The 25,153-nt window shown below is 50.8% G+C and overlaps 11 protein-coding genes and 1 non-coding gene across 12 annotated transcripts; 7 read left to right on the top strand and 5 right to left on the bottom strand.

Moving 5' to 3' along the window:
* Nucleotides 1-476: 476 nt before the first annotated feature.
* SCP_t0405840 lies at nucleotides 477-579 on the bottom strand. The gene is made up of 2 exons: nucleotides 543-579; nucleotides 477-512 (listed from the first exon to the last, which is right to left on the bottom strand). It is a non-coding gene; the product is annotated as a tRNA-Phe (tRNA).
* A 100-nt stretch (nucleotides 580-679) lies between these two features.
* Nucleotides 680-1,647, top strand: SCP_0405830 (V-type proton ATPase subunit D; the record flags this gene model as incomplete). The annotated part of the gene is made up of 4 exons (XM_027757314.1): nucleotides 680-841; nucleotides 922-1,114; nucleotides 1,191-1,440; nucleotides 1,494-1,647. The coding sequence occupies 4 exons, from the start codon at nucleotides 680-682 to the stop codon at nucleotides 1,645-1,647; spliced, it is 759 nt and encodes a 252-aa protein (XP_027613115.1).
* Nucleotides 1,648-1,863: 216 nt separating this feature from the next.
* On the bottom strand, nucleotides 1,864-2,615 carry SCP_0405820 (60S ribosomal protein; the record flags this gene model as incomplete). The annotated part of the gene is made up of 5 exons (XM_027757313.1): nucleotides 1,864-1,866; nucleotides 1,917-1,986; nucleotides 2,037-2,248; nucleotides 2,308-2,420; nucleotides 2,600-2,615. The coding sequence occupies 5 exons, from the start codon at nucleotides 2,613-2,615 to the stop codon at nucleotides 1,864-1,866; spliced, it is 414 nt and encodes a 137-aa protein (XP_027613114.1).
* Nucleotides 2,616-2,757: 142 nt separating this feature from the next.
* On the top strand, nucleotides 2,758-3,787 carry SCP_0405810 (Protein FRG1; the record flags this gene model as incomplete). The annotated part of the gene is made up of 4 exons (XM_027757312.1): nucleotides 2,758-3,488; nucleotides 3,542-3,602; nucleotides 3,655-3,722; nucleotides 3,772-3,787. The coding sequence occupies 4 exons, from the start codon at nucleotides 2,758-2,760 to the stop codon at nucleotides 3,785-3,787; spliced, it is 876 nt and encodes a 291-aa protein (XP_027613113.1).
* Nucleotides 3,788-4,206: 419 nt separating this feature from the next.
* Nucleotides 4,207-6,162, top strand: SCP_0405800 (hypothetical protein; the record flags this gene model as incomplete). Its single annotated transcript, XM_027757311.1, has 7 exons — nucleotides 4,207-4,260; nucleotides 4,315-4,353; nucleotides 4,406-4,653; nucleotides 4,711-4,766; nucleotides 4,820-4,969; nucleotides 5,025-5,357; nucleotides 5,414-6,162. 7 exons carry the CDS (start codon nucleotides 4,207-4,209, stop codon nucleotides 6,160-6,162), a joined length of 1,629 nt encoding a protein of 542 aa, XP_027613112.1.
* Nucleotides 6,163-6,372: 210 nt separating this feature from the next.
* Nucleotides 6,373-7,593, bottom strand: SCP_0405790 (predicted protein; the record flags this gene model as incomplete). The annotated part of the gene is made up of 5 exons (XM_027757310.1): nucleotides 6,373-6,646; nucleotides 6,707-6,736; nucleotides 6,799-7,400; nucleotides 7,457-7,505; nucleotides 7,565-7,593. 5 exons carry the CDS (start codon nucleotides 7,591-7,593, stop codon nucleotides 6,373-6,375), a joined length of 984 nt encoding a protein of 327 aa, XP_027613111.1.
* Nucleotides 7,594-9,076: 1,483 nt separating this feature from the next.
* SCP_0405780 (hypothetical protein) lies at nucleotides 9,077-10,261 on the bottom strand (the record flags this gene model as incomplete). Its single annotated transcript, XM_027757309.1, has 3 exons — nucleotides 9,077-9,222; nucleotides 9,288-9,560; nucleotides 9,610-10,261. The coding sequence occupies 3 exons, from the start codon at nucleotides 10,259-10,261 to the stop codon at nucleotides 9,077-9,079; spliced, it is 1,071 nt and encodes a 356-aa protein (XP_027613110.1).
* A 2,242-nt stretch (nucleotides 10,262-12,503) lies between these two features.
* SCP_0405770 (hypothetical protein) lies at nucleotides 12,504-14,807 on the top strand (the record flags this gene model as incomplete). The annotated part of the gene is made up of 9 exons (XM_027757308.1): nucleotides 12,504-12,612; nucleotides 12,669-13,145; nucleotides 13,202-13,281; nucleotides 13,351-13,605; nucleotides 13,658-13,999; nucleotides 14,057-14,218; nucleotides 14,279-14,431; nucleotides 14,486-14,664; nucleotides 14,720-14,807. 9 exons carry the CDS (start codon nucleotides 12,504-12,506, stop codon nucleotides 14,805-14,807), a joined length of 1,845 nt encoding a protein of 614 aa, XP_027613109.1.
* A 646-nt stretch (nucleotides 14,808-15,453) lies between these two features.
* Nucleotides 15,454-16,678, bottom strand: SCP_0405760 (predicted protein; the record flags this gene model as incomplete). Its single annotated transcript, XM_027757307.1, has 5 exons — nucleotides 15,454-15,727; nucleotides 15,785-15,814; nucleotides 15,881-16,482; nucleotides 16,534-16,591; nucleotides 16,650-16,678. 5 exons carry the CDS (start codon nucleotides 16,676-16,678, stop codon nucleotides 15,454-15,456), a joined length of 993 nt encoding a protein of 330 aa, XP_027613108.1.
* A 1,809-nt stretch (nucleotides 16,679-18,487) lies between these two features.
* On the top strand, nucleotides 18,488-18,808 carry SCP_0405750 (hypothetical protein; the record flags this gene model as incomplete). Its single annotated transcript, XM_027757306.1, has 1 exon — nucleotides 18,488-18,808. One exon carries the CDS (start codon nucleotides 18,488-18,490, stop codon nucleotides 18,806-18,808), a length of 321 nt encoding a protein of 106 aa, XP_027613107.1.
* A 997-nt stretch (nucleotides 18,809-19,805) lies between these two features.
* Nucleotides 19,806-22,387, top strand: SCP_0405740 (putative U1 snRNP protein; the record flags this gene model as incomplete). Its single annotated transcript, XM_027757305.1, has 10 exons — nucleotides 19,806-19,844; nucleotides 19,897-20,013; nucleotides 20,069-20,290; nucleotides 20,340-20,483; nucleotides 20,538-20,669; nucleotides 20,719-20,939; nucleotides 21,344-21,363; nucleotides 21,435-21,761; nucleotides 21,815-21,883; nucleotides 21,942-22,387. 10 exons carry the CDS (start codon nucleotides 19,806-19,808, stop codon nucleotides 22,385-22,387), a joined length of 1,737 nt encoding a protein of 578 aa, XP_027613106.1.
* A 255-nt stretch (nucleotides 22,388-22,642) lies between these two features.
* Nucleotides 22,643-25,138, top strand: SCP_0405730 (GPI transamidase component gaa1; the record flags this gene model as incomplete). Its single annotated transcript, XM_027757304.1, has 11 exons — nucleotides 22,643-22,767; nucleotides 22,824-22,926; nucleotides 22,981-23,075; nucleotides 23,135-23,219; nucleotides 23,276-23,441; nucleotides 23,496-23,597; nucleotides 23,656-23,757; nucleotides 23,807-24,086; nucleotides 24,148-24,219; nucleotides 24,278-24,662; nucleotides 24,713-25,138. The coding sequence occupies 11 exons, from the start codon at nucleotides 22,643-22,645 to the stop codon at nucleotides 25,136-25,138; spliced, it is 1,941 nt and encodes a 646-aa protein (XP_027613105.1).
* Nucleotides 25,139-25,153: the final 15 nt, after the last annotated feature.

The raw sequence follows: 25,153 nt of genomic DNA, 5'->3' as shown, positions 1-25,153 counted from the left end.
AATATTTTTGAATGGCAAGTGTAAAAAAGGGACTATATGCATATTTTAGAAGTTTAGGCTTATAGGAATTAAAATCAAAAATTGTCCTTGTCATGCATTAGTATCAGCCCACTCCAACCAAGTAAAATATAAATACTAGAAGAGCAAGAATAAGACAATTATTATGGCCTGGAAATATTTCATCCTCTATTGGCCCAACTCACACTAGGACTTACATCACATGCCTTTCATAACCAGTCCGTATGATTCTTATTTATTTATGCAGACAGCTGTATCTTCACTATGGTCTTTTGCTTTTGTCCTGATTTTTAATCACAGTTGGTCACCCAGTACTCAATCTTCTCCCTCTTGAGGCTAACTATTAAGTGTAGATTTGATGAAAAAGCAAGGCCAAAACATTACTACACCGGTGAATTATAAGCCACAAGTCATTTAAAGGTAAACAGACACTTTATCCCCCCAGTGAAAATAAATTTTGCCAGAAGCGTGGATTGAACACGCGACCTCCAGAACCCTGGATCGAAGGTAGAATCCTTCAAATACTTCAGTCTGTTGCTCTCCCAGCTGAGCTATCCCGGCATCCTTAGTGTCCAAAAGTCAATCTATTTATAGACATAGTTATTACCCACGTGGAGACCACTGTCCTAAGTGTTCATCCGTTCGCGCTCACTCAACCGTCATGTCTGGGACAGGACCTCGCGAAAATGTCTTCCCCACGCGCATGGCCCTCACCAATACCAAATTGCGGCTAAAGGGGGCGCAGACGGGCCATTCGCTACTCGCCAAGAAGCGCGATGCGCTGACGGCGAGATTCCGGGCCATACTCCGGAAAGTCGATGAAGTGAGCCCTCTTCTCCGCCATGGCCTGCATGTTCCAACGGCTGCTCTTGTAGCATTGACCATCCGTTGTGTTTCCTCCAGGCGAAGCGCAAGATGGGCCGAGTCATGCAGCTTGCGTCCTTCTCCCTGGCCGAAGTCACATATGCTACCGGCGACATATCCTACCTCGTCCAGGAACAAGTCAAGACGGCGACGTTTAGAGTCAAGGCAAAGCAGGAGAACGTCTCCGGTGTCGTCCTTCCTGCTTTTGAGGTCGAACGCGTACCAGGAACTGGTGGGCGCAGCAGCACATTCTGCAATCGCTGTCCTCGCTGATCGCTCATAATTGCCAATTCCCTTACTTCCCACAGACTTCAACCTCACAGGTCTCGGACGCGGAGGCCAGCAAGTTCTGCGCTCGAAAGAGGTTTACGCGAAGGCGGTCGAGACGCTGGTCGAGCTTGCATCTCTGCAAACAGCATTCATGATCCTCGATGAGGTCATCCGCGCAACCAACCGCCGCGTGAACGCCATCGAACATGTCATTATTCCCCGTCTGGAGAACACCGTAAAGTATATCACGAGCGAGCTTGACGAGATGGACCGAGAGGAGTTCTTCCGGTGAGTGCGGTCGCCTACGTCCAAATCACCCTTCTCACTGTTCGTCATTTCAGACTGAAGAAAGTTCAAGCAAAGAAGAAGCGGGATGCCGAGGCAGCGGAAGCTCTGAAACGCACTCTTACACAAAGTGAAACAGAACCCGAGGTCACTATAGGTGGCGGGGGCGGCGACCTGCTCAGCAGTAAGGACGAAGACGTCATTTTCTGATGTAGCATGCATGCATTTTCTTCTGATCACGGAATATATCATTCACTTGTAAATCAATCGTACCCTCTAGCTGCTGAGTTGACCGGAGGCGAGGGCGGCGCAATGCAGACATACGAGATAATGAACATACTAATCATATGCGGGTCGCATACATGTTGTGCTTTTGAAGAACAATGCAATAGTGGAAAGAGGCAGAGCAACAGAAACATAGAGAGATCACTGGAAAATGGGTCAGACACGCGTATCAGAATGAGAGGATCATGACGCACATCGACCATCTCGACATCCTCTCCCGCACTACGTGTCTTTTTCCGGTCCTTCCGATCCAGAATGGCTCTCCTACACAATCCCCGTCAGGATATAACCTTCCTACAGTCCTCCAAACGCACCTGTCCTTGTCAAGTTTGATGGTGGTAATCACAACGTTGCTGGGGTGGATGCCGATGGAGACAGTGGCACCATTCGACTTGTCCCGCTGCACACGGTCGACGTGAATCACCCACTTCTTACGATACACCTGCGTGACCTTGCCCTCCCGGCCCTTGTACTTGCCGCGTACGATCCGGACCTCGTCATCCTTGCGAATTGGTAGCGAGCGAGTCTGTTTACATGCGATAACGCCGTCAAACCAGTAACGATAAAGAAAGCGTGGCAACATACGTTGTACTTGCTGCGCAGCTCCTTCGACAACCCAGACGACATAATCTTGCGGCGGATGGAGGAGGGCGCCGAGAAGTGCGCCTTGCGCGACTTGCGCCGGGAAGAGGAGACGTCTAGGGAACACGAAGCACAGACAGAAACATAGCATTAGTGGAATTATTCAACGTAGGCACGATATCCCCAGCACATCCAATTCGCGGAGCAATCATCCATCTCCAATTGGCTCAAAATGAATCGTTCCTTCGCATTCTCTGGCTGGAGAACGGTCTTATACAGTGTCAAAACCACTAACCAGGGTTGAACTTCATCTTGAGGGTCTTGAGGGAGGTCGGCGGTCGAGGACGTGTATACACCCAGTAGCGTTGAGGCCGAAAATGGATAATTCCCACGAATATAGATCGGTTACCAAACGAAGCACTGACTCTGAGCGCTTACCAGATTCTTACCATCATGCCTGTTGACGACAAGGTGCGTTCTACAAAGCTCAAATTCAAGGGGGAGAAGACGAAGAAGAAACGCAAAAGAGAGGATGATGCAGGGGAAGGCTCGAGCAGCGGAGTAAGTCGCCGCAGGCGCAAGGACGAGGACGACGAGAGTCCGGAGACATGGGTGCTGCCAGAGGACGCCAATGAGATTCGTGGGCCTACTTTCATCATGCACCCCTCCGATCCTTCTCCCATTACTGTCACGTACGACTCCACACGCGGCCGCATCATCCTGCACTCGCTGGACAAGGAGGGAACAGACGGAGAAGAACCGTCACAACCGCTGGGTATACTGGAGCGCACGCCGACGGAGGTATCTCAGGTGTGGGTGACCACTCGCGTAGCAGGTTCTCCTACAATCAATTTACGGACAGGGACCGGCGAAGGGAAGTTCCTGTCTTGCGACAAACATGGGCTAGTGTCTGCGGACCGCGAAGCCCGCGGACCACAAGAGGAGTGGACGCCCGTCGTGCTTCCAGACGGTATGATTGCTTTCATGAACGTCTACGAGAAGTACCTTGGTGTCGACGAAGTGGCTGGTGGGACGATCGCACTGCGCGGCGACAGCGACCAGGTGGGGTTCGCAGAGCGCTTCTGGGTGAAGATACAGAACAAGTACAAGAAGGAGGCGCACGAGGAGAAGAAGAAGAAAGAACTCACGATGGACGAGGTCAACATTGACGAAGCAAGCGCGAAGTGAGTAGTACGGCCATGATGCGGGCGAGTTCACATGTAACATTCATGGTCAGCAAACTATACCAAGCATGGGGCGCCGGAAGATCCGTCGTATCTGACCAGGACAAGAAGGAGGTCGGTGCACGTACCTTGCAGCTTAGCACTCTGTCACTGACTTCGACTGTAGCTTAAGCGCGCCCGCAAAGAAGGCCGGTTGGCGGAAGCTCTATTAGAGCGTCGTGCGAAACTAAAGAGGTATATTCCGTGGTGTCTAATTAATCAATATGACTGAAGTGTTTCTTAGTGACCGATTTTGTTGATGCTCGTCGCGTCCGTATTTATTTGCTGCGAGACGTTATACCACGATTGCTGTGGCGGGCGCCGTTGAGACTACAATCCCGAGTAGACTGCTCATCACATTCTCTGTAACGGCGCGAAGAGGGCCGGCGGAATGGAGGACTCAGGATTTCGGCACATCCATTGCACCGTGTTGGATCTGACCGTTGCTATTTCACCACGGCCAGCTGTATAGTAGTGTGTTGTTGAATCCTTGCATGTACGTTAGCCGTTCAAAAGCGTTCCAGAAAATATTTTGAGGATATTTCGGTGATCACCTGGTATACGCGGGAGCCACGTGCTATGTGTCAAAATTAGCGCTCCATATAACGCGTCTTGAGCGCTTGGGCACGCGTTTTTCGTTTGTTCCTTGTAAATCAAATCTACCCTCACCTCTCACCCCATGGTCCACCACCCCACCATCGCCAACGCTTACGATGTCCTTGGACTTGAGCATGTAACGTACACTATTTCGCGCGTCGCGAACCGCTAAAGTCCAACATTGTGGCAGGACACCTCACTCGAGGTTGTCAAGAACACATACAAACAGGTAACAATCGGTGGCCCTCACTGGCAAACGCGATACTCATCGAGGAATTTAGTTGGCTCTCAAGACCCACCCCGACAAAAATCCAGGAAGTGCTGACGCTACTGCTCAGTTTCAGCGGATAAGTGAAGCGTACAATGTCCTGCTCAAGCACCTTGATAGATCGGCATCTCCTCCTCGTCGTTATGGGCATTCGCACACACATCACACGCGTTATGAGGACTATGATAATTATGACGAGTACAACGACGAGTACGATGACGATGACTACGATTCAGACTTCGAAGACCTCGACTTTTACATGTACGTGGCCCTTCATATCCGGTCGTTCAAGCATCATGGTACTCACATTTTCGTTAGGTTCCTGTTTGAGGAGATAATGAGAGGTCGTGCGAGCCGCCACCGCGCCAACATGTGTAAGCGTCTTGTTCATTCCTTCCTTCGACAACGACTGATTGTCTTCGCGCAGACTACCATCATCACAGGCCTGAACCTGAGACGCCAGAGCAATTTGAAGCTCGGATGAAACGCAAACGGGAAGAACAAGAGGCCGCCGAGGCTCGTCGCGTGCAGGAGGAAGCCGCGCGTAAAGCTGCGCTTGAGCAAGAGCGCGAAAGAGGTGAGAAGATTAAACCCCCAAGTTAGCCGTGTGATATTCAGAAATGTACCTGCAGAGAGAAGAGAGGCAGAGCAACGGCAGAAGGCCAAGGCGTCTGCGAAAAAGGCCCAAGCAGCCGCCTCCCAAAAGACTGCCGAGCAGAAAGCTCGTGCCCAGCAGGAACGTCTACAGACGCTTCGTTCTGCAGTCTTTGCTGCTGCGAGGAATGGGGACGCGGAGAGCGTGAAGAAAGGTGTCTGGGAGGACAATGTCGACGCCGCTGGCGGTGAAGTCAAGAAAGGTGCTGAGGCCTTTGTGAAAGTACCTCTCAAGGACCCGCTTGAAACATTGATGCATATTGCATCAGGTCGTGGGGATGCTGATTTGGTACAGTGGTTAGATACACATGGTTAGTTCCCGAACACGTCGTTCATTCGTCCGTGGTATTCACGAATATCGTTACAGGCGCTGATGCTGAGGAACGCAACGCGGAAGGCTTCACTGCTTTCCACGTTGCATTGCAGCGCGGATATATCCCAATCATCAAGCACTTCTTCGAGATGTACTCTCCTAAAGACTCGGACTTCGCGGAATTATATAATGCACCTGAATCTACGTTCCTCCTCCGCCTTGCCTTGGCTTCGCGCAAGGACGAAGTGGTCTGGATGATCCTGGAAACGCGTCTCGTCAGCCAGCAGCAGATCAGCGACGCCTGGGCATATGTGACATCTCATCCAGGGAAGGCTGAGATCCTTGGGACTCCCGGACAGAAAAACGAGGAGAACTTCGAGAGCATCTGCAATCTCCTCATGACCTACGGCGGGCTCACGCCTCCTTTAAGCCCTAAGGTCCAAGCGCAGAAGCCACCATCATCCCCCGCCCTTAGCAGCTCTCAGGCACCCTCGCCTGAACCCGAGCAGCCACATCTATCTAACGGAAAGACCCCCCGGTTACCTACCAATCAGAATTCCCAGCGACAAACACGACCACCACCCGCCCCGCGCCAGGATAGCAGGCCTTCTAGAATGCATCAAGACTCCAAAGACGACCTGCCATCCCCGAGCTCGCCGCATGGTCGGGAGTCACCGCGATTCCCGCCTTCCGAAAACCCTCAATTCCAATCGTCGCGAGGACGGGGCAGAGGGCGGGGCAGGGGTCGCGGGCTCGGTCGTGGTCGTGGCAGGGGTCAGCCACAGTTCCAAGCTGCACAATGAGCCTGTTTTCGACTCATTTTCTCATATCATCTCCATGCAACTGGCCACTGTATATTCAAGGTAAATAATCACCTGCAATAATTGTACTCCTCGACGGAGAAACATCTGTGCAATAGACTCGTTAATCTGATACGGTCTACTGACGAGGCGTGTTTCACAACTACGGGTCCACTGCTCCAAAGTTGCCGACAAGATCGAGTACTGAAACGGTCAGGTCATGATGTACTGGCTACCTATCACCTCCTGAAGACGATAACGCGGGCTGCAGGTGTGCACGCCGATGTATCCACGAGCAAAACTCTCCCATGCGTCCCGGGCCTCTCCCTCTCCAAGGATGTGACGAACGCGTTCCGCCGCCGCAGCCGTCTCCCCTATCACTTCGCGAAGAATTTCGAGCGAGGACTTGCCCTCGATGAGAGCGCGGTCACCGATGTAATTTCCCGTCTCACCGGCCAATTCCTCCTTGTAAAAAGAGAGGATATCACTAAGGTTAGGATAGAAGAATCAACAAAAACGTCAGTGTGTGACTCCGAATCACGCTCACTTGACATGGTTGATGTAAACGATGGTGTCACTGCAGCAGATAGAGTAAGTATCAAGATATCAAGCATTTCAGACTCTATAGAATAGACGTACGGAATGGCCTGAACATACTCCTTGACATCGGGGAACTTGGTCTTGTCCCAGATGAAGTGGGCGTAAGCTTCTGCGGTCGCGCTCTTGGTACGACGATACACAAGGAATGGAACTGCGTCGGCCGACAGCACCAAATCCTTCGTCTCATTCTCGAGGATGCACATGTTCACGAAATCCAAAGCGGAAGTAGAGATGGCGCTGGCAGCGTACCGCGGGTAGTGGTCCCACATGCCGGGGAGGAGCCGCGTGAGCTCCGCGAGTAGGCCGGACTGAGCCTCAGGCGCGCCCGCAGAGAAGAGGCGGTGGAATTCGCGGGAAGGCAGAGAGTCGAGTACGACCGGATCATCCAGGGAAAGGACGATCACGGTGAAGAGCGCGATTTGCAGTTTCGTGTCGAAGTTCGCGATGTGGTTGTAGGCGGTGAACGTAAGCGTAATCGCGGTATTGACGGGCGAACCAATGGAGCCATCAACGTCCCAGGTCTGGATAACCTCCTTGACTCGGGATGTAAGCTCGGGATCGCCCAAGTATGCAGGAATAGTGATATTTATTCTGCTGAAGAAATCCCTAATTGCTTCTTGACAAAGAGCTAAAATGGATTCCTGTCACGGTGCACGTGTGAGCAATACCTCGACCAAAAGGGACGAGTGAGATTCACTTTGCTTCGTGCAGCGGATGTTGCCTGGCGCGGCTGGCTGGACGGAGCTCTGGAGACAGAGTGGTCTTAGTGCGATCGGAGTGATGATGAGAGAGTACAAACACATACGGGGACTTGTCGTTGTATTCGAGGGCCATATCGTGCTTGTCAAATCCAGTAGAAAGTTGACTTGAAAACTGAGAGCAAGGGTGGCGTGCACGGTTATATAAGAGGACCAAGGTTAAACGTGCATGATGTAGAGTTGATTGACGTGCATGATGTTCCTACTAATTTGATGTTATCGTCGCGCCGCTTTCGATGCCCTCATGACCGAAGGCGGCGAACTGTTACCGTTGTTCATTGCATCGTGTCTGCAGGATGCCGCCTATGACAGCGCGTTGATTCCGTGTGGTTCGTTCAAGGAAGAGCCATCACGGGGAGACACAGCGTCCGACTTGGTCGAGACGCCCGCGCTGTGAGCCCTGAGTGAAACCATGCTATTGGTGGAGCAAGCCTCCAGACCAACGGAGTGCATATGGTCTGAAGCAGGATGCCGGATGCATATGGTCTGAGACAGCTGCAGAATGCCGGGATGTCGAAAAACCCTACGGTAGACTGAGGTACCTGTCTCTCAAATTTCCACGCTCGGCGCAATTCATCTCGGAGGAACACCGGAATTCGATGCGAACCACCTCCTTATCAATGAGAGTATCTGTGAAATCAGATCGAGGACACTGCCAAGGATGTAATCCTAGAAGTGGGCACTTCGAACAACCATTATCATCCAACGACGACGAGAGTTACAGTTGGGAAGATTCGAACAGCGTTCTTCAGCAGGCTACCACCTGTGGACGATGTAGAAACTTGAACTCCAGCACTTTTAAGGCTGTGGCACTGGTTCACTGCACGACGGAGGACTTCATATCACCTTGACCAGGTAAAAATGTAACCACATGGATGTATGGCACAAACCACTAAACTGAGAATCACCAGTAATTGTGATAGTAGTGAAATGAGCTGACCTCTTGGGGGAGCGGCGGGAATACGGCGAAGACACTACAAACCACCTCACCTTAACCACACGTACGACCGAACTGCTGGACATGAGAGGTACGAAATCGCGAGCAAGGCCATGATAATGTCAGACACTTCTGAAACAGGAACGAACGACCTCCCAGTGAGCTCAGCATGCGCTCGTCGCTCAACGACAGAGGGTCAGTGATCGGAACGCGTTGTCCTTTAAGTGGACGCACCGACGGAAGACTGTATCTGTCCCAGACCACCCGATCTCGCTGCCGATGGCGGCGATCGTTTGCAGAAGGAATCGGAAACATCGCTGCGAAATGTCTTATTTGTTTGCAGCAAATACCAGCACCTTTCAAGATAGGCTCGCTGATTTGCTTACCCCGGCACATTCTCAAGGTTCCACACTCCGGGTAGGGACGCACCTCCACGCACCCGCGGATGAAGCTTTCTTTATGTCTGCCGGCCATTAGGAGAGACCGAGTCGCATCTGCAAAGGTGACTTTTCTCCTGTAGCACCCATTTTCTACACAGTACACAGTAGACGGATCAAGTCCATGTAGTGCCATGTAGCATGCTGTAGCCATCACGGTGCTATGTAGCACCGCATAGGCAGGCCTACCGGCTGAGTGGAGGATCCGTCTCGGCAATGAAGCACCCGAATTCTGATTGGCTGGACAAGGATTGAGTGTCGATGCTTAGGGTGCTCGTGTACACTTTCAACTTAGGACGCAAGGTGTCAAGTCTCATGGTAAACAACCATACTGCTTTGCGCGAAGCATACAAAACATATGTGTATCTATGTAAGGATTGAGGTAAAATGACGTACACAGCTCCGTGACATTCTGAGTTGTCCAACGAGAATCCATCTCGCGACCGAAATTTGGTACGAGATGACAATTTCGAACAATGCGGTCGATGGAGATGATCTCCCCATACGGCTGATGCATGCGAGTTGACGGGCTGACAACAAACAACTCAGAATCAGGATCCATACGGCGGAGCGGTGTGAACCACTCGATGTATGCAAGTGGATGCTGTGCAAGCACAGGATAATGTTCAGGCAGTGCAAAGAGCACACGGATGTGTGCCACGCGGAGACCTTCCCATATGTCAGAACATCACAGACTCCAGGGCGGGGAATAACAAACCTTCTAATGGAGTTCCGGCCGTCACTGGATTGAACTCCCCAGTGCGAACAAGAGCGAAGTCAAGACGCGCATGCTGCGCAGTGCGTCGACCTTGAGCAGGAACTGGTGGAGATGCACGGACTACATTTTTGCAGTGACTAGGATTTGCTGCAGGGATTTGCGGTAGAGTGACAGATAGGCGAGCATAGAGGTTGAAAGAGTCGAAGAGATGGGGCTTGAAAGAACTGCCGTGGTCACGGAGGTAGATACCCAAGCAGTCTACAAAATGGGATGCATGGTGGTACAAGATGATATCGCTCGCTATAACACCTCGGAGAGCATGAGGGTGGTGCTTGGCAATCTTGTACTGAACCTGTAATGAAGTGCTCACATCGCGTGACATTTGGGTGGCTTCAATGGCTTCGGGATCTTCGCCATCTTCTGGGGCCAAGGACACCACGGGAGCAACCTGACCGTGATATCCACCGTTCTTGCACCAATTCAGATAGAGTGCGAAACGGTCGACTGCTTCCTGCCGTCGAAGCCAGATGACCATCTGATATAGATAGTCTTTGCGGTTGCTGGCCCGGTATGCATCCTTCGCATAGTCGATGTGAAGGCGCTCCGGAGATTCAGTGTTGAACCCGTCCGCACTCCCAAACAGTTTGATCATTGCGACATAGTGTTTCATCGCATGGATCTTCGGTATGTTAAAATGGTCCTGGTTCCGAGCTCCGAGCTCTATGAAAATGTCCTTGTGAGCATGGAAGCCATCAAGAGCTTCTTGCAGGGCTGCCAATGTCTGAGTCGTGTGCGACTGGAGCGAGGCATAGTAAATGAAGTCGATCGTCGCCCGGACAGCTCGGATGATGCGTGGGTCTGCGCAACCCATGACTAAACCCAGAAAGACTTTTTCCATCTCCTTGTGCTCCGCTCCTGTCCACTGCGAGACTCCCGATATGCCGTGATCAAAGTGACGAAGACCAGATATTTCACTCATAGAGCGGAAACGTGCATCGACTTCATCGGTACCCACAACCGCAGTACACCACTTCACCAGGTGGTCCTTGAACACACCTTTGTGTAGCTGGTGCAGCAAATCCGGAGTGAACCATTGGAAAACGTCCGAATATGGCAGATCTTGCCAGAAAGGTGGGTACACCGGCCGCAAACCAAGATCTTTGAATCGATGCTTTTGTTCGGGGCTTGGGTGATTCGCATCTAGCTGCGCAAGGAGCAACAAAGTCTCGGAGACTTCTCGTTGGGGATGAGTGTCATGTCCTCCCCGTTGCTCTGGGACAACCTTGCACATCGGACATCTATTTTCCATACAGCATGCGACCAGGCATTGTTCAGGATAATCCGCGACATACGAGGCAACAATGGGCCAAACAGACCGTAGTAATCCATCCGCACATGTCATCGTGACGCCAGTGTGTCCTGCTTCAGCCACTGATGCAAGCATAGCGCGCATGCAGTGGTGAAAGAGTCGGTACTTCACAATGGACCTAGTTTTATCACTGAAACAGTCTAGCTTGCCGACAGGAAGATATCCAATCAAGACCGTGGCATGAGAGGAGGCCTTGCGACGCACGTCCTTGGCGATGTTGCCGATGGTAAGGTATACCGGCCAGGCACTTTTGTCTCCACGGAACTGTGATAACCTTGTCTTGTCGGACGACAGTATGACCGGTGCAATTGTGGCACCGGGAGGAAGGCGTTCCTGTGACCTGTCAGTGAGTTATGCAAAGACGTGTAGAAAAGGACTTCTTACCTGCAGGTTTGACCACCACTCCGCTGTCCACATCTCACTTGTGATCTGAACTTCACCATTTTCATCGGCAAACTGACGCTCCGGTGCGTACTTCATGACGTCTTCAAAAACAGGATTGTTGAAGAGCTCGCGGATGCACTCAAGTGGATCGCGGAACCACAGCTCTAGGTTTTCTGTCAGGACATTTCCGTCTTGATCAGGGAGATCCCCAGTGAGTTCAATATCCTCACACCTCCAGTCAACTCCGCTGGGTAGCGAGTCAACTGCGCTTAGCAAAGCATCTTTGTTATGATAGGAGGGATGGACGCGACTGCTGATCTGTGCTCGTTTTGGTAAGTTCAACATCCACTTTGTCCCGTGGACAGATGGTTACGTACGATAGGAAGCTTCAAGAAGTTCTCTGCCTGTGTATGTCCCACATTCTGGATGAGCCACTTCGCCAATTCCCACTCCTCATTGTTTTCGAATGGTCCGTATATTTCAGATCCTTGCAAAATCTGCTCATCGTGAATGCTCGTGAACAGTGTCTTCGACTCACCCAAAGACTGCCCTGCACCGGAGAAGACTTGAGCATAACGAGCCTGTGGATAGCTGGAGTCCTCGTCCAGAATCTCCTCCACCGACGGCCTGTGAGGTAGTGATGCATCTACATCCGCCTCCAACGGTACCTCAGGCTCAACATCGGCTTCAGCTACAGGAGCATAATCCTCTGCACCTGCATCGTGGTCCATATCGAGCATGTTGGACAATATGGTGAGCCCTTCTTCAGAAGCTGCAGAGGGGAGATGGTTTTCAGGAGTAGAAACAGTGTCTGCATTACTGTCGACACTCGACTGTTGATTCAGGTGTAAATTGGTCCACCATGAATTACGCCGCCGTAAACATGCCGTTGCTTGGGCCTGGTGACGCCGAACAGCAGTCTCAGTTTTAAAGGATGCTCTGCAGAACTGACAGATTGCCATAGGTCAAAGGAGTGTTGCAAAAGTGTCTGCAGATTTCCAGGACACCGCGGAGTTCTTCACAACCGGCGAGCGCCGGTGTTTGCAAGTGATTGGAACCACTGGGCATTTTTCTAAAATTTCCGCGCGCCCTTTTACTTCCTCTGTCTTACTCTCCATCATTGCAGCGAGGGAGGCCCACCATGGCTGATCCTCCCGACGATGTTTCTCAATTCCAGTCTCAAGAGCCTCCTGGTCCATCAGGCCGTGGGCACCGCCAGCCTCGCTCCACTACACGCCTTGAAGGTCACCGTATGTCTGCGCATTTTCTTCCTTCACTCAGATATGCTCACTGTATTATTTTGCAGTTGATTCTATTGCAAAATCGCAAGCACGACGTCAGCTATATGAAGCTCGCAAGCTGGCTCAGAAAAGCATGGATGTACCAGTCCAGTCGCTGCCGCAGAGTTACACTGGCATGCTTCCGATCTCTCTGTCTACTCTGACGGCCACAGAGGCCTCTCACGAGCAGGCCTTCATGCAGCAGATGTGGCAGCCACCCGATACCTCTACAGTTCAAGAGCCGCACAATATGTTTATGTCCAGCACGATGCCCGAAATTGCTCATCGCAATTTAGATAATTTTAATTTCGAGTCCCTTACATTTGATACTCTTGCCCAAGCTCATTCGTACACATATAACCCGTCAACCCCTTCCATTCACACTGCCCCTAATCAATTACTCCTTCAGCATGATGCATCAACAGCAATCACGTTGGATCAGAGTTTCGAACGCCAGGAACTAGCTCTGCACGTGCCCGGTTCCTCAAGGCCTTCTCCCGATGGTAATACCTGACTCAATCTCATTACCACTAGCGTGTCGCTCAGCTCAATCATGCAGAACCCGGTGATGAATGTGCCATGACTACTCAATCTGATAGCCAACTTGTTGACCAGCCCCTTCCGCGTGGGATGCAGATGGTGCATGAGCCTCTTCGTTTCTTGTCCGTTGACTACTAGCTGATGTACAAAATACGAACTATTCTCTAGATCAGTTCGACCCCTGTATCCCTCCCAGTGCATCGTGTCAGTAAACACGGTCTTGTCCACCGCATTCCTGCGCGCACGGCAAGTACTCCAAAACCCACTCAGACCCTCGTTCCTACTGCACGCAAGCCTCATTTAGTACGACGAGTCACGGGCTCCAGAGTTCAGCGACCCGCATTGGGTAACTCCGCAGCAATCAATACTTTGCAGCGTATGGGCACTGTTACTGCACATACGCAGGACAGTCCCAGTCTCACGGCAAGTAAACATACAACATACCTCGCTGTTCTCATTGCTTATAGAATGTTAGACTGGCGCTGGGCAAAATGTGATGAGTACCCCGACCTCATCTAATGACGGATGTATCGAGGCGCTCGAGGACGATGACACTTCTGCCGAGGACGCAGAGGATCTCCCTCCCACGAAGAAGCCCAAAAAAACTCTGCGCGACCGCAGTGCACGTGGACTCACAGCGGAGCGCCATGCGATTATTGTCGTGGTGTACCAGCACTTCAAGCTCATGCTGTGCACAGAGGGTGCATATCCGGTGTCGGCAGATGAGGACAGGATGATAGCAGAAGCTTGGACTATAGCTTGTGGCGAGAAGGAAACCCCGGACGACCTGGTCCCCACCGAGCAGGAGCGCTTGTTGGTGAGTGCAGTAGTATGACAGTGCTTACTCTCATGTGTACTGAAGGCTACTTCGAAGGTGCGAACGCGTGCCACGCAAGTACGCAGTGCTCTCAAGAGTCTTGCACGGCAACTGCTGGAGAAGCACTACGGTTTCAAGCAGGGCCTTACTGCTGAAATCAAGGAGTACAACCGTGCCCTTGTGGCATTATTGAAGCCAAAGGTTGCATTCGCACATATAGTACGTTCACTCCTCACTCAGTATGCAAGCACTAATACCGACCTATATGTGATTCGGCAGGATCCACACAATCCGACGACGATGTGTCGTCACCCAATCATCGCGGAAATCATCACAAGGATGTGGTTCAAAGATGCCGAAGATGATGGTGTGCATCATCCCGAGTACTTCGAGAATGGCCTAGTGATGCTACTCGCCCTCGTCCTAACAGAGGTGAGTATCTTCATCCCTCTAACAAGCCTCTTACTCATATTATGATGGCCTCAGATTGAATGTGCCATTGATGAATGGGCTACGGGGATCCATCGCGCTGTCGAACTTCGCGCTCCGAAGTACAAGCAGAATTACGAAAGGCACCTCCGAGAGCTTCGCAAGTGGGAGAGGTACTCGAGTACGCGGTCGAAAGCCCCGCAGTGCATGCAAGATGACTTACTGAAGACACTCAGGTGCGTTATTGATCTTCTGTCCTCATGGACATTGTTGCTCAGTTCGCATTTGCAGAGCGAATGCAGGTGTTTCGGATCAATCAAATAATTCCGCAGCTGAGGAGGATCTGTCTGACGATGACTTTGCTACGTACGAGATATGATCGCCCTCTGATGCTGGTCAATGTTTGTATTCCTGCGCTACTTAGCTACAGATTACTATATATGACATTGAACGGTGACATCATCTCGTATGTTTCGAATCTGCGATGTGTGCGGGCACGAGTTGTCGACCGGCTGACATCGGACCGAAATAAGTTGCAGCTGCCGACGTATCATTTGTGATCCTAAAGATAGATTTTCGACGGATCTACAGGTGGCTACGCGGCCCTATGAGCCTATTGTCCAACATCGCTACCAGTCTACGCTGACCTACAGTAGGGAGACCAGTTCTACAGAGCTGCATATACAGGGGACTTGGCAACCGGACTCGTAGTTCCTAGCCGAGCTACATAGTCCTACGTAGACTTCTTGCAACTTCCAGATGTCGTTGTCAGGTCGGTGCCATCAGGCACTGTCAGGTGGAATTTCCCGAACTGTCACTGCCGTTGGTTCGCTTTATCGCTTTATACGTAAAAGGCAGCCGTTGAAGTTAGGTCTGGCAGTTGGCGACTTGATTTCGGGCTTCAGCAGCGCAGAAAGCAGGTATTAACTTCATATAGCGCTGGTTAGGATGAAGCGCCTCATCGTACGTCAAAGGTATATGGATAAAGCAAGTCGTAATAGCAAATAGCATCCTATGCTCTGTAGCTAATCGATGAGGTATCGGCTTCCAACCACCTCTTGCAGACGATAGCGCGGGCTGCTGATGTGAAAGCTGGTGTAACCGCGGACGAAATTCTCCCAAGCGTCCCTTGCTTCCCCCTCTCCAAGAATGCGTCGCACGCGCTCCGCCGCACCAACCGTCTCATCAATTACTTCTCTCAGGACCTCAAGGGCAGATTTACCCTCGACTAGACCACGATCTCCGATGTAATTACCGGTCTCGCCTTCAAGCTCTTCCTTGTAAAAGGAAAGGATGTCACTACAACGAAGTTCGTAAGCTGTGTAATCGAGTGGTACAGCAAGCACATGGGCTCACTTGACGTAGTTTATGTAACGCATGGCGTGGCTATAGGAATACGCATCAGGCGTGAGAGTTGGTTGGTGACAGCTTGAAAGATACAAGACAACGTACGGTATAGCTTGGACATAGACCTTGATATCAGGGAATTTGGCCTTCTCCCAGATGAAGTAGGCATAGGCTTCGGGCAACCCGCCCTTCGCTCTACGATACTCGATAAATGGAGCTCCGTCTGAGGACAAGGCGATTGCCTTTGTCTCATTCTCGAAAATGGTCGCACTGATAAACTTGAGCACTGAACTGAAAATCGCACTTGCAGAGCACGGGGGATAGTGGTCCCACATTTTGACGAGAATGCCCCGAAGTTCCCTGACCAAACCTGACCTATTCTCAGCTGAACAGGGTAGAAATAAGGTGTGCAAATCGCGCCAAGAGACCGAGTTCATTATGACAGGAACGTCCAAGGCAGTAGTGATTGCGGTGAACAATGCGATCTGCACCTTCGCCTCGATGTCCGTAAGGTGGTTGTAAGCTGTGATAGTAATCGTGAGGGCAGTAATGACGTGGGGACGAATTGCATCTCCAAAGTCCCAAGTTTGAAGGACCTTGTAGACACGAGACATAACTTCGAGATCGGGTAAATACGGAGGAATTGTGACATTCATTCTGTCCAGAAAGTCCCGTATTACTTGCTGACTCACAGCCAATAAAGAGGCCTGTGGGGCATAAGTCATAGATCGGAGAAGCACCAAGATTGGCGTATTCACCTCGTTAGATGAAGTGCCGTGCACAGCGTTCGGGCCAAGGTGGCAACTGGTGGACGAGCTGGAAAAAGCATAGTAGAGTTGAATCAGTGCACTGGCATAGGAATGCGGGTACATACGGAAGGTGCTCATTCCCTTGGACAGACATGCTGCAGTTGGTTAGAGAGAACTGAGCGTTGAGGGACAAGGGAGGGTTAGATGGACCGCGCGTGTCGAGATACAGGTTAGTCTTTACGGAGCTCCACCACTGCAATTATATCGTCCGGACCCATGTGGCAGAACTCTCGTATCATTCTGGTTTTCATGACACCTGTCAATAATAGATGAACAACTACATCTAGAGAGCGCGAAAGCGAGGCATACTCGTAATACTCGTACTTTCTCAGACGCCGTTTCAGGGTATCCGGCGACATGAGCCACTTCAAGAACGAGCGCCGTGTATCAATCAACTCTAGTAAATCGAGAACTCAGCAAATGCGCGTTACCGATCGTTTGGTTACAAGAATGATTCGTTCAGAGAATTGGATTGGTGTCTACGAGTAAGCTCGCTGAGGTGAAGGCGCTTCGCTGTCACAAAGCCGCAAGGTAGATAGAAGAAAACTGTTTCCCTTACCACTGCAACCATAATTGAATATCAACATAGTCGTTTCATAAAATTCAAGCACTCAAGTACTCATTATCCGACTAGAAGTGCATGATCCGGGCTCGTGTTCTCACGATGTTCGACTTCGGAGAAACCGACCATAGTTTGTGGTCCCGTTCCATGACGGAAGCTGCATTACAGATCTTGTTCTCGTTAAAGAAACATCTCACAGAAGATACAGTAACTCGCCTGTAAAAAGCGCACGAAAAATTGTCTGAGGTACAGGTGCACGTCCAGAACGCAAGGCATGATGATTGTGGTTCAAACATGACAGCTGTGAACCACAGCCGAGTGGAACTTAACACGTGGGCGACCTGCAATGATTACAACCCATCGGAGTCGAATCGGAAATTAAGCAGGCTGTCGTGGCGCGACACAGACTGGAAGACCTACTATCGTTACCTGGGTATTGCAATCTGGTCTAGTTGTGCAATTTCGTCCTTTTGACGCATTCCGCTGCACCACAAATCAGCAAAAAATGAGCAGTAGATGTGTATGACCCCAAATACCTTGGCCGTGCAACTGGGGGGTCCAACTCGGAGGGAAAGGTGCAAAGTCTGTGAATTGCAAGTCAGGAGTGATTCAGGCGTGACAGTGAAGTGCGCCATTTTAAACTCCGACTGTAGGGGGAACAAAGGTACGGCAGGTCGGCAAGCGTGACGATCTGTGACAGATTTGGCGCTCTTGCGTGCAAACGAGTCTCTTCACTGTGTTCGGTCTCGGGGTCGCACAACATCAGAAAAAAAATTGGGAGTCACACAGAAGGTAGTTTATATGTTTTATATTTGATCCGATAAGTTTTGAAGGAAAATGGGAAGGAACGGTGACAGAGATGCAATCGTGATTGCATTACTGGGGTAACGATAGTACTTTCAATGTCATCTTGACAATCCAATTGAGCGGAACTCCGATGAGTGCCGCTGTAAGAATGCCGGTACTGCGTCCATCAAGTTCAGACGCTCCAAGCGGGTGACCCCATTTTCAGTTCATGATATCGATGTAGTCGCTTTTCATCACCTCCCAAGAACACACTTAATCTGTCCACAGCAGTAACCGTCTTCTCGATAGCATTTCAAGTGGGCCCAGCACATAGCCTTACTTGACATAGTTCAGGAAGAGTTCAGTGTCGCAGGGGCAAATGTTAGCAAGAGATTTATGGTGAGGCAGCGAGAGCACGTACGAAATCGCTTACCGCTTCGACGTACCCAGAGATCGCGAACTTGTTCTTCTCCCAAATGAAGTAAGCAATTTTCACGCGGTGATATTCGACGAGCGGCCGAGGACAGAACGAGATTCTTCGTCTCGTGCTCTAGAATGGTCCCATTCACAAACTCCAGCGCGGAACTGACCATTGCGCCAGCAGCAAAGCGCGGGGAATGGTGCTACATGCTGCGGAGAACCTACACCCACTCTCATAGCACTCCCGCAGCAGAGAAAAGGCAGTGGAAGTCGCAAGAAGACAATGAACGGAGGGTGGTAGAGTTCTCTATTATGGCGAAGATCAAGGTGTACAAAATGGTCTGCACCCTTACGATTGTAGGTCGGAATATTATGAGGATAGTAGTAGTCAAGTGGCGGAGTGGGACATCCTCGAACCATCTTGTTGACTCGGCCCGTGACTTCAGCATCGGGTGAAAAGTGGTAACAGGCAGGTCGGTCCTGTCTAAGAAGTACCATATTGCTTGCTGAGCCAATATGGAACCTTGAAGGAGGTGTGGGTTACACGCCGATAGAAGAAGGATGACGCCGAACATGTTAAACAGCACTCACAGAGGCTCCATGCTCATATGCTATGTATTCCGGCGCCCACGTCGTACCGGTGCATCTAATGCAATATCCTCGGCTGCATGACATCTATACGACTGTCATATCTCCCATGTCCCGATAGTAGATTGGTTTGCGCCGGCAAAAAATCTACTACTGTCCACGCTCCAAACACTTGGACTAGGTCCGTGGTGCCGAAGACGGATGCACTCGCACAGTTGGTGATGCTGGTGCATCGCTCAAGGTCCACAGTCCGAAACTGCGTCGCAAAATGCAGTCTAGTACGACATGACCAACTATGCGCACGAAAAGGTTTCCTAGAGAGGAGCGGGAGGAAATCGAACTGTCGCAGACGAGTATCGAAATATTGCGCAAGGGCTCTAGCCTCGTACTACCAAGAGGTACTTATTGTGGATGAAGCATCTCCAGGAACAGGCATTGGGCCCTTCATACGGGGGAAGACGCACAATCGCACGTTGTCTTGTCACCTTGCGAGCTTCGAGGTGAGGACATGGCGGGGCTGAGGTCACGGTACCTGAGAATCAGTCCCGAACGCCGAACGGTACAGCAACGCTCACCCCTTCCCATTAGCGAGACGTCGTCCACAACCATCAAAGTCGTTAACCAGTCGGAATAGCACATGCCCACTAATTTTTACGATTGCGTTTTCTTTAATGCATCATAGAAAACATTCAGGTAAATTTCGTTGAAAAGCGTCAATCATCTCCGACACGGACTCCCAATCCGAGGAGTCCGAGGAGGCACCCCGGTGGCGAGGTAAATAACGGTCAACAAGGACTCTCTGTCACGTTCAACGACCACAGTGCACTTCGGTTAGAGCTGAGGAATTCAGGGTCATTCAGGCACAATGGGTCGACTAGCTGAAATGCAGAGGAAGCTCCTCGAGGTGAGCTCCGGTCCTGTCACGTATACAATGTCTGCTGATAGTTGTATTTCAGCAAATGATGGGTCCGGAGGCTATGGGTGTCGCAAACGCCAACTTGACCTGGTCGGATGAGAAAGTTTGCCGAAACTTCCTCTGTGGGACATGCCCTCACACTCTGTTCACAAACACCGTGCGTGGTGACATCACCAGACTCCCTAGTTGCTGACATGTTCTCATTGTGGCAGAAAATGGACCTCGGCGCTTGCCCGAAGTCGCACACAGAGCGACTGAAGACAGAGTTCAATCAAGCTCGTGAAGCCAACCCCAGTGATCCTATATTTGCGCGGTTCCAGATGGAATACGAGTCCAACATTTTCGCATTCGTGGATGAGTGTGACAGGAGGATTCGAGCGGCGCACAGGAGGTTGGAGAAGACGCCCGAAGAGAATGCAAAGACAACGAATCTGGCTCGTAGTTCTTGCTTTGGGCGGTACTCCCAGACTGACCGGATGACAGATGAGAGAAATTGCTGAAATTGAGCTGGCTATTCAAGGAGGAACCGAGAAGATCGAAACTTTGGGCGAACAGGGCAAGGTGGATGAGTCCATGAGGGAGCTGGCTGCTATCGAGGCTCTGAAGAGTGAAAAGGCGGACAAAGAGGTGTGTTTTCACCGCTACTTGTTTGAATGGCCATGGCTAACAGGTTACCTCTAGCGTGAACTCCAACAGTTGACCGATACTTCAGGTGCTTCGGGACACCAGAAGTTACGTGTATGTGATGTCTGCGGTGCATATTTGTCCGTGTTGGACTCAGATCGTCGCCTCGCGGATCATTTTGGTGGAAAGGTGAACCTCGAACAGCCTTGTCGGTGGCGTTACTGACCGGGATACACAGATGCACTTGGGTTATCACGAATTGCGCAACATGTTAATTAAGTTCAAAGAGGAGCGAGAAAAGCGCAAGATGGGACCTCCGTCGTCGACACCCTCCGCTGGAGCTGGTGCTTCGCCAGGACCTGGTGTCCCTCCCCGTGGTGACCGTGACTTCCGATCCCGAGATGATTTCCGGGATCGCGAACGTGACCGTGGATACGAGAGACATCCGTCGCGATACGAGTGCGTTTCCACTCCCATCTGCTGTGAATGATATTCGCCGATGCTAATATGTTGTGATGCAGTGATCGCCGCAGGGAAAGAGAGCGCTCGCGCTCACCTGGGCGGCGAAGATTTTAATAGACGAATTGGGGGCCTTTTGCATTGTTTCTGCAGTATATTGTTCTGATTCGTAGTTTCTGTTATGTTATGTGTCAACGTGCTACTTCAATTGATGATTCCATTGAGGATTGCCCAGCATCTACGTTCCGGACCATGGTCCACTTCTGCCGACGTTACAACTACAACGGTACCATGAGTAGATAGATTCCCGCTAGCTCTGCTAGTGGGTTCTTAGAGGTGATCGACCTGTCCGTCACGGTGCTCCCCGCCATTTTTGCAAAGTCACGTGTTTGATGTCACAACAGGTCACGGCGCAACAGCACACGTAATCCACCATCGACTGAAAAGGTGCATCTCAATCGCTACGCGGCTCATACGCAGAAATACCCGCTTCAGTTCTGTTGGATGTGTCCTGCTCGGAGTCAACTCTGTCTACTCGTTTCGCCTTGGCGCATGGTCTACCGCCTACCGTCTCTCTGATCTCAGGGGTTGCGCACTGTACCGTGTCCGGCCCAGTTGTCATACCGTCGACGACGGGATACTACACCTCCCACCACCCGTTACATGTTGGATATATTGCGGATCCCGACATCGTTCTTGGGCACGACTGGATGGATATATTATGCCCGATCATTTCTGGCGGTGTACTCGCGGATCCAGACCCGTTCGACACATTCAACGCGCCACAAGGGTACACATGGATGGCTGTGCGCTCCGCCGACGGTGCGCGTCATGCTCTTCACCCATGTCCAGTAGTCCTGATGATCTTGTGACAGATGCAAGCACGCCCTCTACCTCTACCTCTACGTGCGGCTGCAGCTACTTCCCCCGGTACCCTTTCAATGGTATTTCTCGCATTTTTATTACTTGTCTACGTTACTGATGAAATCTTTGCTGTTTTAGAAGGTGCGAGCACCTCTTTCTCTCCGTACGCCGACACTGCCGATGGCAGTCATCTCGTTGAAGTTGGATCTCCGTCTGTGGCTGTTCCCACTCGGAACGGTAGTACTCTGTGTCCTATCCGTATGGCGGATAGTGGTTCTACTCATTGTACGTGCGCCTACGGTGTAGGCAGTTCTTCGTTTTCTGACCCGCACGTCGCGGGTGGTTCGCCTTTGTCATCGCAACCTGTCTTTGTGCAAGGTTGCGAATCTACCGGTCATCGTCTCCCGTCATTGAGTCCGAATATTGCATATACATTGAGTATCATGTTTCCTATACATTCCTCATCCTTCCTGTTCACAACTGATGCCAACGAGGACCTGCTGGTGAGAACAGCCAAAGCACATGGCATTGAGACCGACACCATTGCACTTTGTGTGCAGCAAGAATTGAAATCTGTATATTGAAATCTGTGTAACCTGCAATTTGTGGTGTCTAATGTCGAATCATCATATCGCAAACAACCTTCTCCCAATAAGCTAGCGGGCTCTGCGCGGCGCTACGGACTTATTTGTGACGTCGTCCACGGATAGCGCAATTCACTTTCATGCGTCCGTCACGTGCGTGTACTTATACACGCGTCCGGCACGCGGTCACCTAGGTTTCTTCAACGACGTGACCTTGTTAGCTAGCCATGCAAGTCACACTTCAGCTGTAGCATCATGCCGCCAAACGCGATTGTGAAACTCAAAGAGTGGATCTCTCCCAAAGGCGACCGCAATGTCAGCCGGATCCTGAGGCGGCGAGGGATGATTGCATTCTTGTGGAAAAACCTATCGTCTTTGACGTGAGTATATCTAGCAAGCTGCGCGTAATCTCAAACTTACTTCTGGCATGCACCAGAGTGACACTACTCGTGCTTGGACATCTCTGGTTTTTTGTCATTCCTTGGCCGGGACTCGGTCAAAGGACGTATATTGACGAGAATGCGCTGCAGCCAGGACAAGTGAGCATAGGCGTTGGCTGTGGTATAAATTTATGAATGTATCTGCCCCCATAGGTTCATACATATTGGAACTGGGGTGACGTCCACCGCGCGGATCAATACTTGAAAGAATTAGAAGCATTGCATGTGAAGAATGCCACGAGTGAGGTGTAAGGTTGCCATCTCTGTAGCAGCCAGATTATTTCCACATCTTATGGTCCTCTCTAAGAATTGCATCTTTCATTGCCATTGAATTTGAAAAAATGGGTATATCCGCATCTACCCAGCGTTATTCCTTCACGACTGGCTCGGGGGTTGTACACCTTCCTAATTTCCATCTGCATCTTCATATTGATTTTTTTATTTCCAGTCGAGAAACGGAACAAACGCCTACGCTGTGCTTTCATCCCCTCGCGCCTCTGGAACAGAAGCCATGGTAATCAGTGCCTCGTGGCTGAGCAGGACAGGAGAAGGCGATGGCACCCTGAATTTGCGAGGCGTATCGACAGTCCTTTCCCTGGCTAATTTTCTTAAAGGTCGGCAAACCTATGTTGTCCAGACGAATGGCTACTAAATCTCAATGACTACAGGATACTCATTATGGGCAAAGGACCTAGTTTTCGTAGTGAGCGATGGCTATCTGGAAGGAATGCAGGCCTGGATCACCGCATACCATGGTGCATCGCAGTCAAGTTAGTGTTAGTTTCAACAATTTGGTTCTGTGATTACACCAGCTTATCTGCGCGTTAGACTTGCAAGCTGAACGCCTGAGATTGATGTCGGGTGTCATTTGGACGGCTTTAAATATCGATTACCCTGGTCACTCGTTCTCTCACCTTGGTGTCTTCTTTGGTTCGCCTATCTTGTTGTTGTGCCGTCGCAGCCCTGACGTTTCTTCTAGAGGGTCTCAATGGCCGTCTTCCAAACCAAGACCTGATCAACTCATTTCATGTAATTTCACGTCATACGGGAGGTGTCCCCATGCTTGTGTACGACCATCTCGATCCTCGGGAGTCCCCCACTACCATGGACGAGCTCAACGGCATTCCCGTCTGGGTACCGAACATTATCAAGCACGATGAAGTAGTCAATGACTACATATATCGCGCTAGAAATTTTTTCCGACATGTAGGCTACCAAGCTCGTGGCAGGGCCAGCGGTGTTCATGGATTGATGCATCGGTGCGCTGAATTTGTTATCGGTGGGATGTTGTTACTATTGCGACTTACTCTGATATCATAGATTCCGCATTGACGCAATTACTCTCTTTGCTGTGCCCGCGTCGGGACCCCATGGATTCCATGCTATTGGCCGGTTCGTCGTGGTCTCCTAATTGTCCAGAGATCACAGGATTGACGTGATGGCGTCCTAGTATCGTGGAGTCCACGCTTAGGACGACCAATAATTTGCTAGAACGCCTCCATGCGTCCTTCTTCTTCTATCTTCTTTTGAGTCCAACGACCTTTCTCAAGATAGGAAGCTACCTTCCCAGCGTCATCTTGATCAGTACGGCGATGATGTTCGCAGGGCTAAGAGAGTGGGTCAATGCAGGCTGGATCTGGACAGTGGAACATCCCGATCCCGGTGACGAACATAACAAGGAGACAGCGGCTTCATCTGGGAGCGGAAAATGGACACGACGACACAGGCCGGTGTTGGAGGCACTGAGCCTCATGATATCCACTCATGCAGCAGGAGTCGTGCTTTTCTTTGCCATCAGCAGCCCTTGGTTTGTAGACTACAAGGACGACAAACTGGTATGTCGTTACAGCATGATCAATGTCAGATAACAAACAAACTCTCCCAGTCTACTTTAGAACTGCTCTTCAGAACGATGCATGTTCTTGCCATGACGATCATGATATCCTCAAAACCGCCACCGCCAGACGCTCCACTTCCTGTCCTCCTAAAGTCCCTCAACCTCTGCCTAGCCTCCGCAGTCATCTCGATCATCGCCGTTTTGAACTTCTCCCTCGCTGCACTTCTGGCTGTCTTGTTAGGCCTGCCATTGTTCCTTGCTGCCTCAGAGCATGCTTTCTTCACTCGGTTCGCAATTCTCATTGTGCATTACTACCTCGGGTGGATATTATTCAGCCCAGCCGAACTACGTCAGGCAGTTTGGAATTGGCAGGTGTTGGGCGGGTGGTTTGCACCCTTCGTTTGCGTAGTATATGCCCCATTGATGCTTCAGGCAGCATGTGCTTGCCTCTTGTCTAGAATCAGAACAGTGTAGAGCTAATTGATACAC

This window comes from Sparassis crispa (genome assembly GCF_003851025.1).
Source record: "Sparassis crispa DNA, contig_000003F, whole genome shotgun sequence".
NCBI lineage: Eukaryota > Fungi > Basidiomycota > Agaricomycetes > Polyporales > Sparassidaceae > Sparassis > Sparassis crispa.
This window is presented reverse-complemented; position numbering and strand designations above follow the sequence as displayed.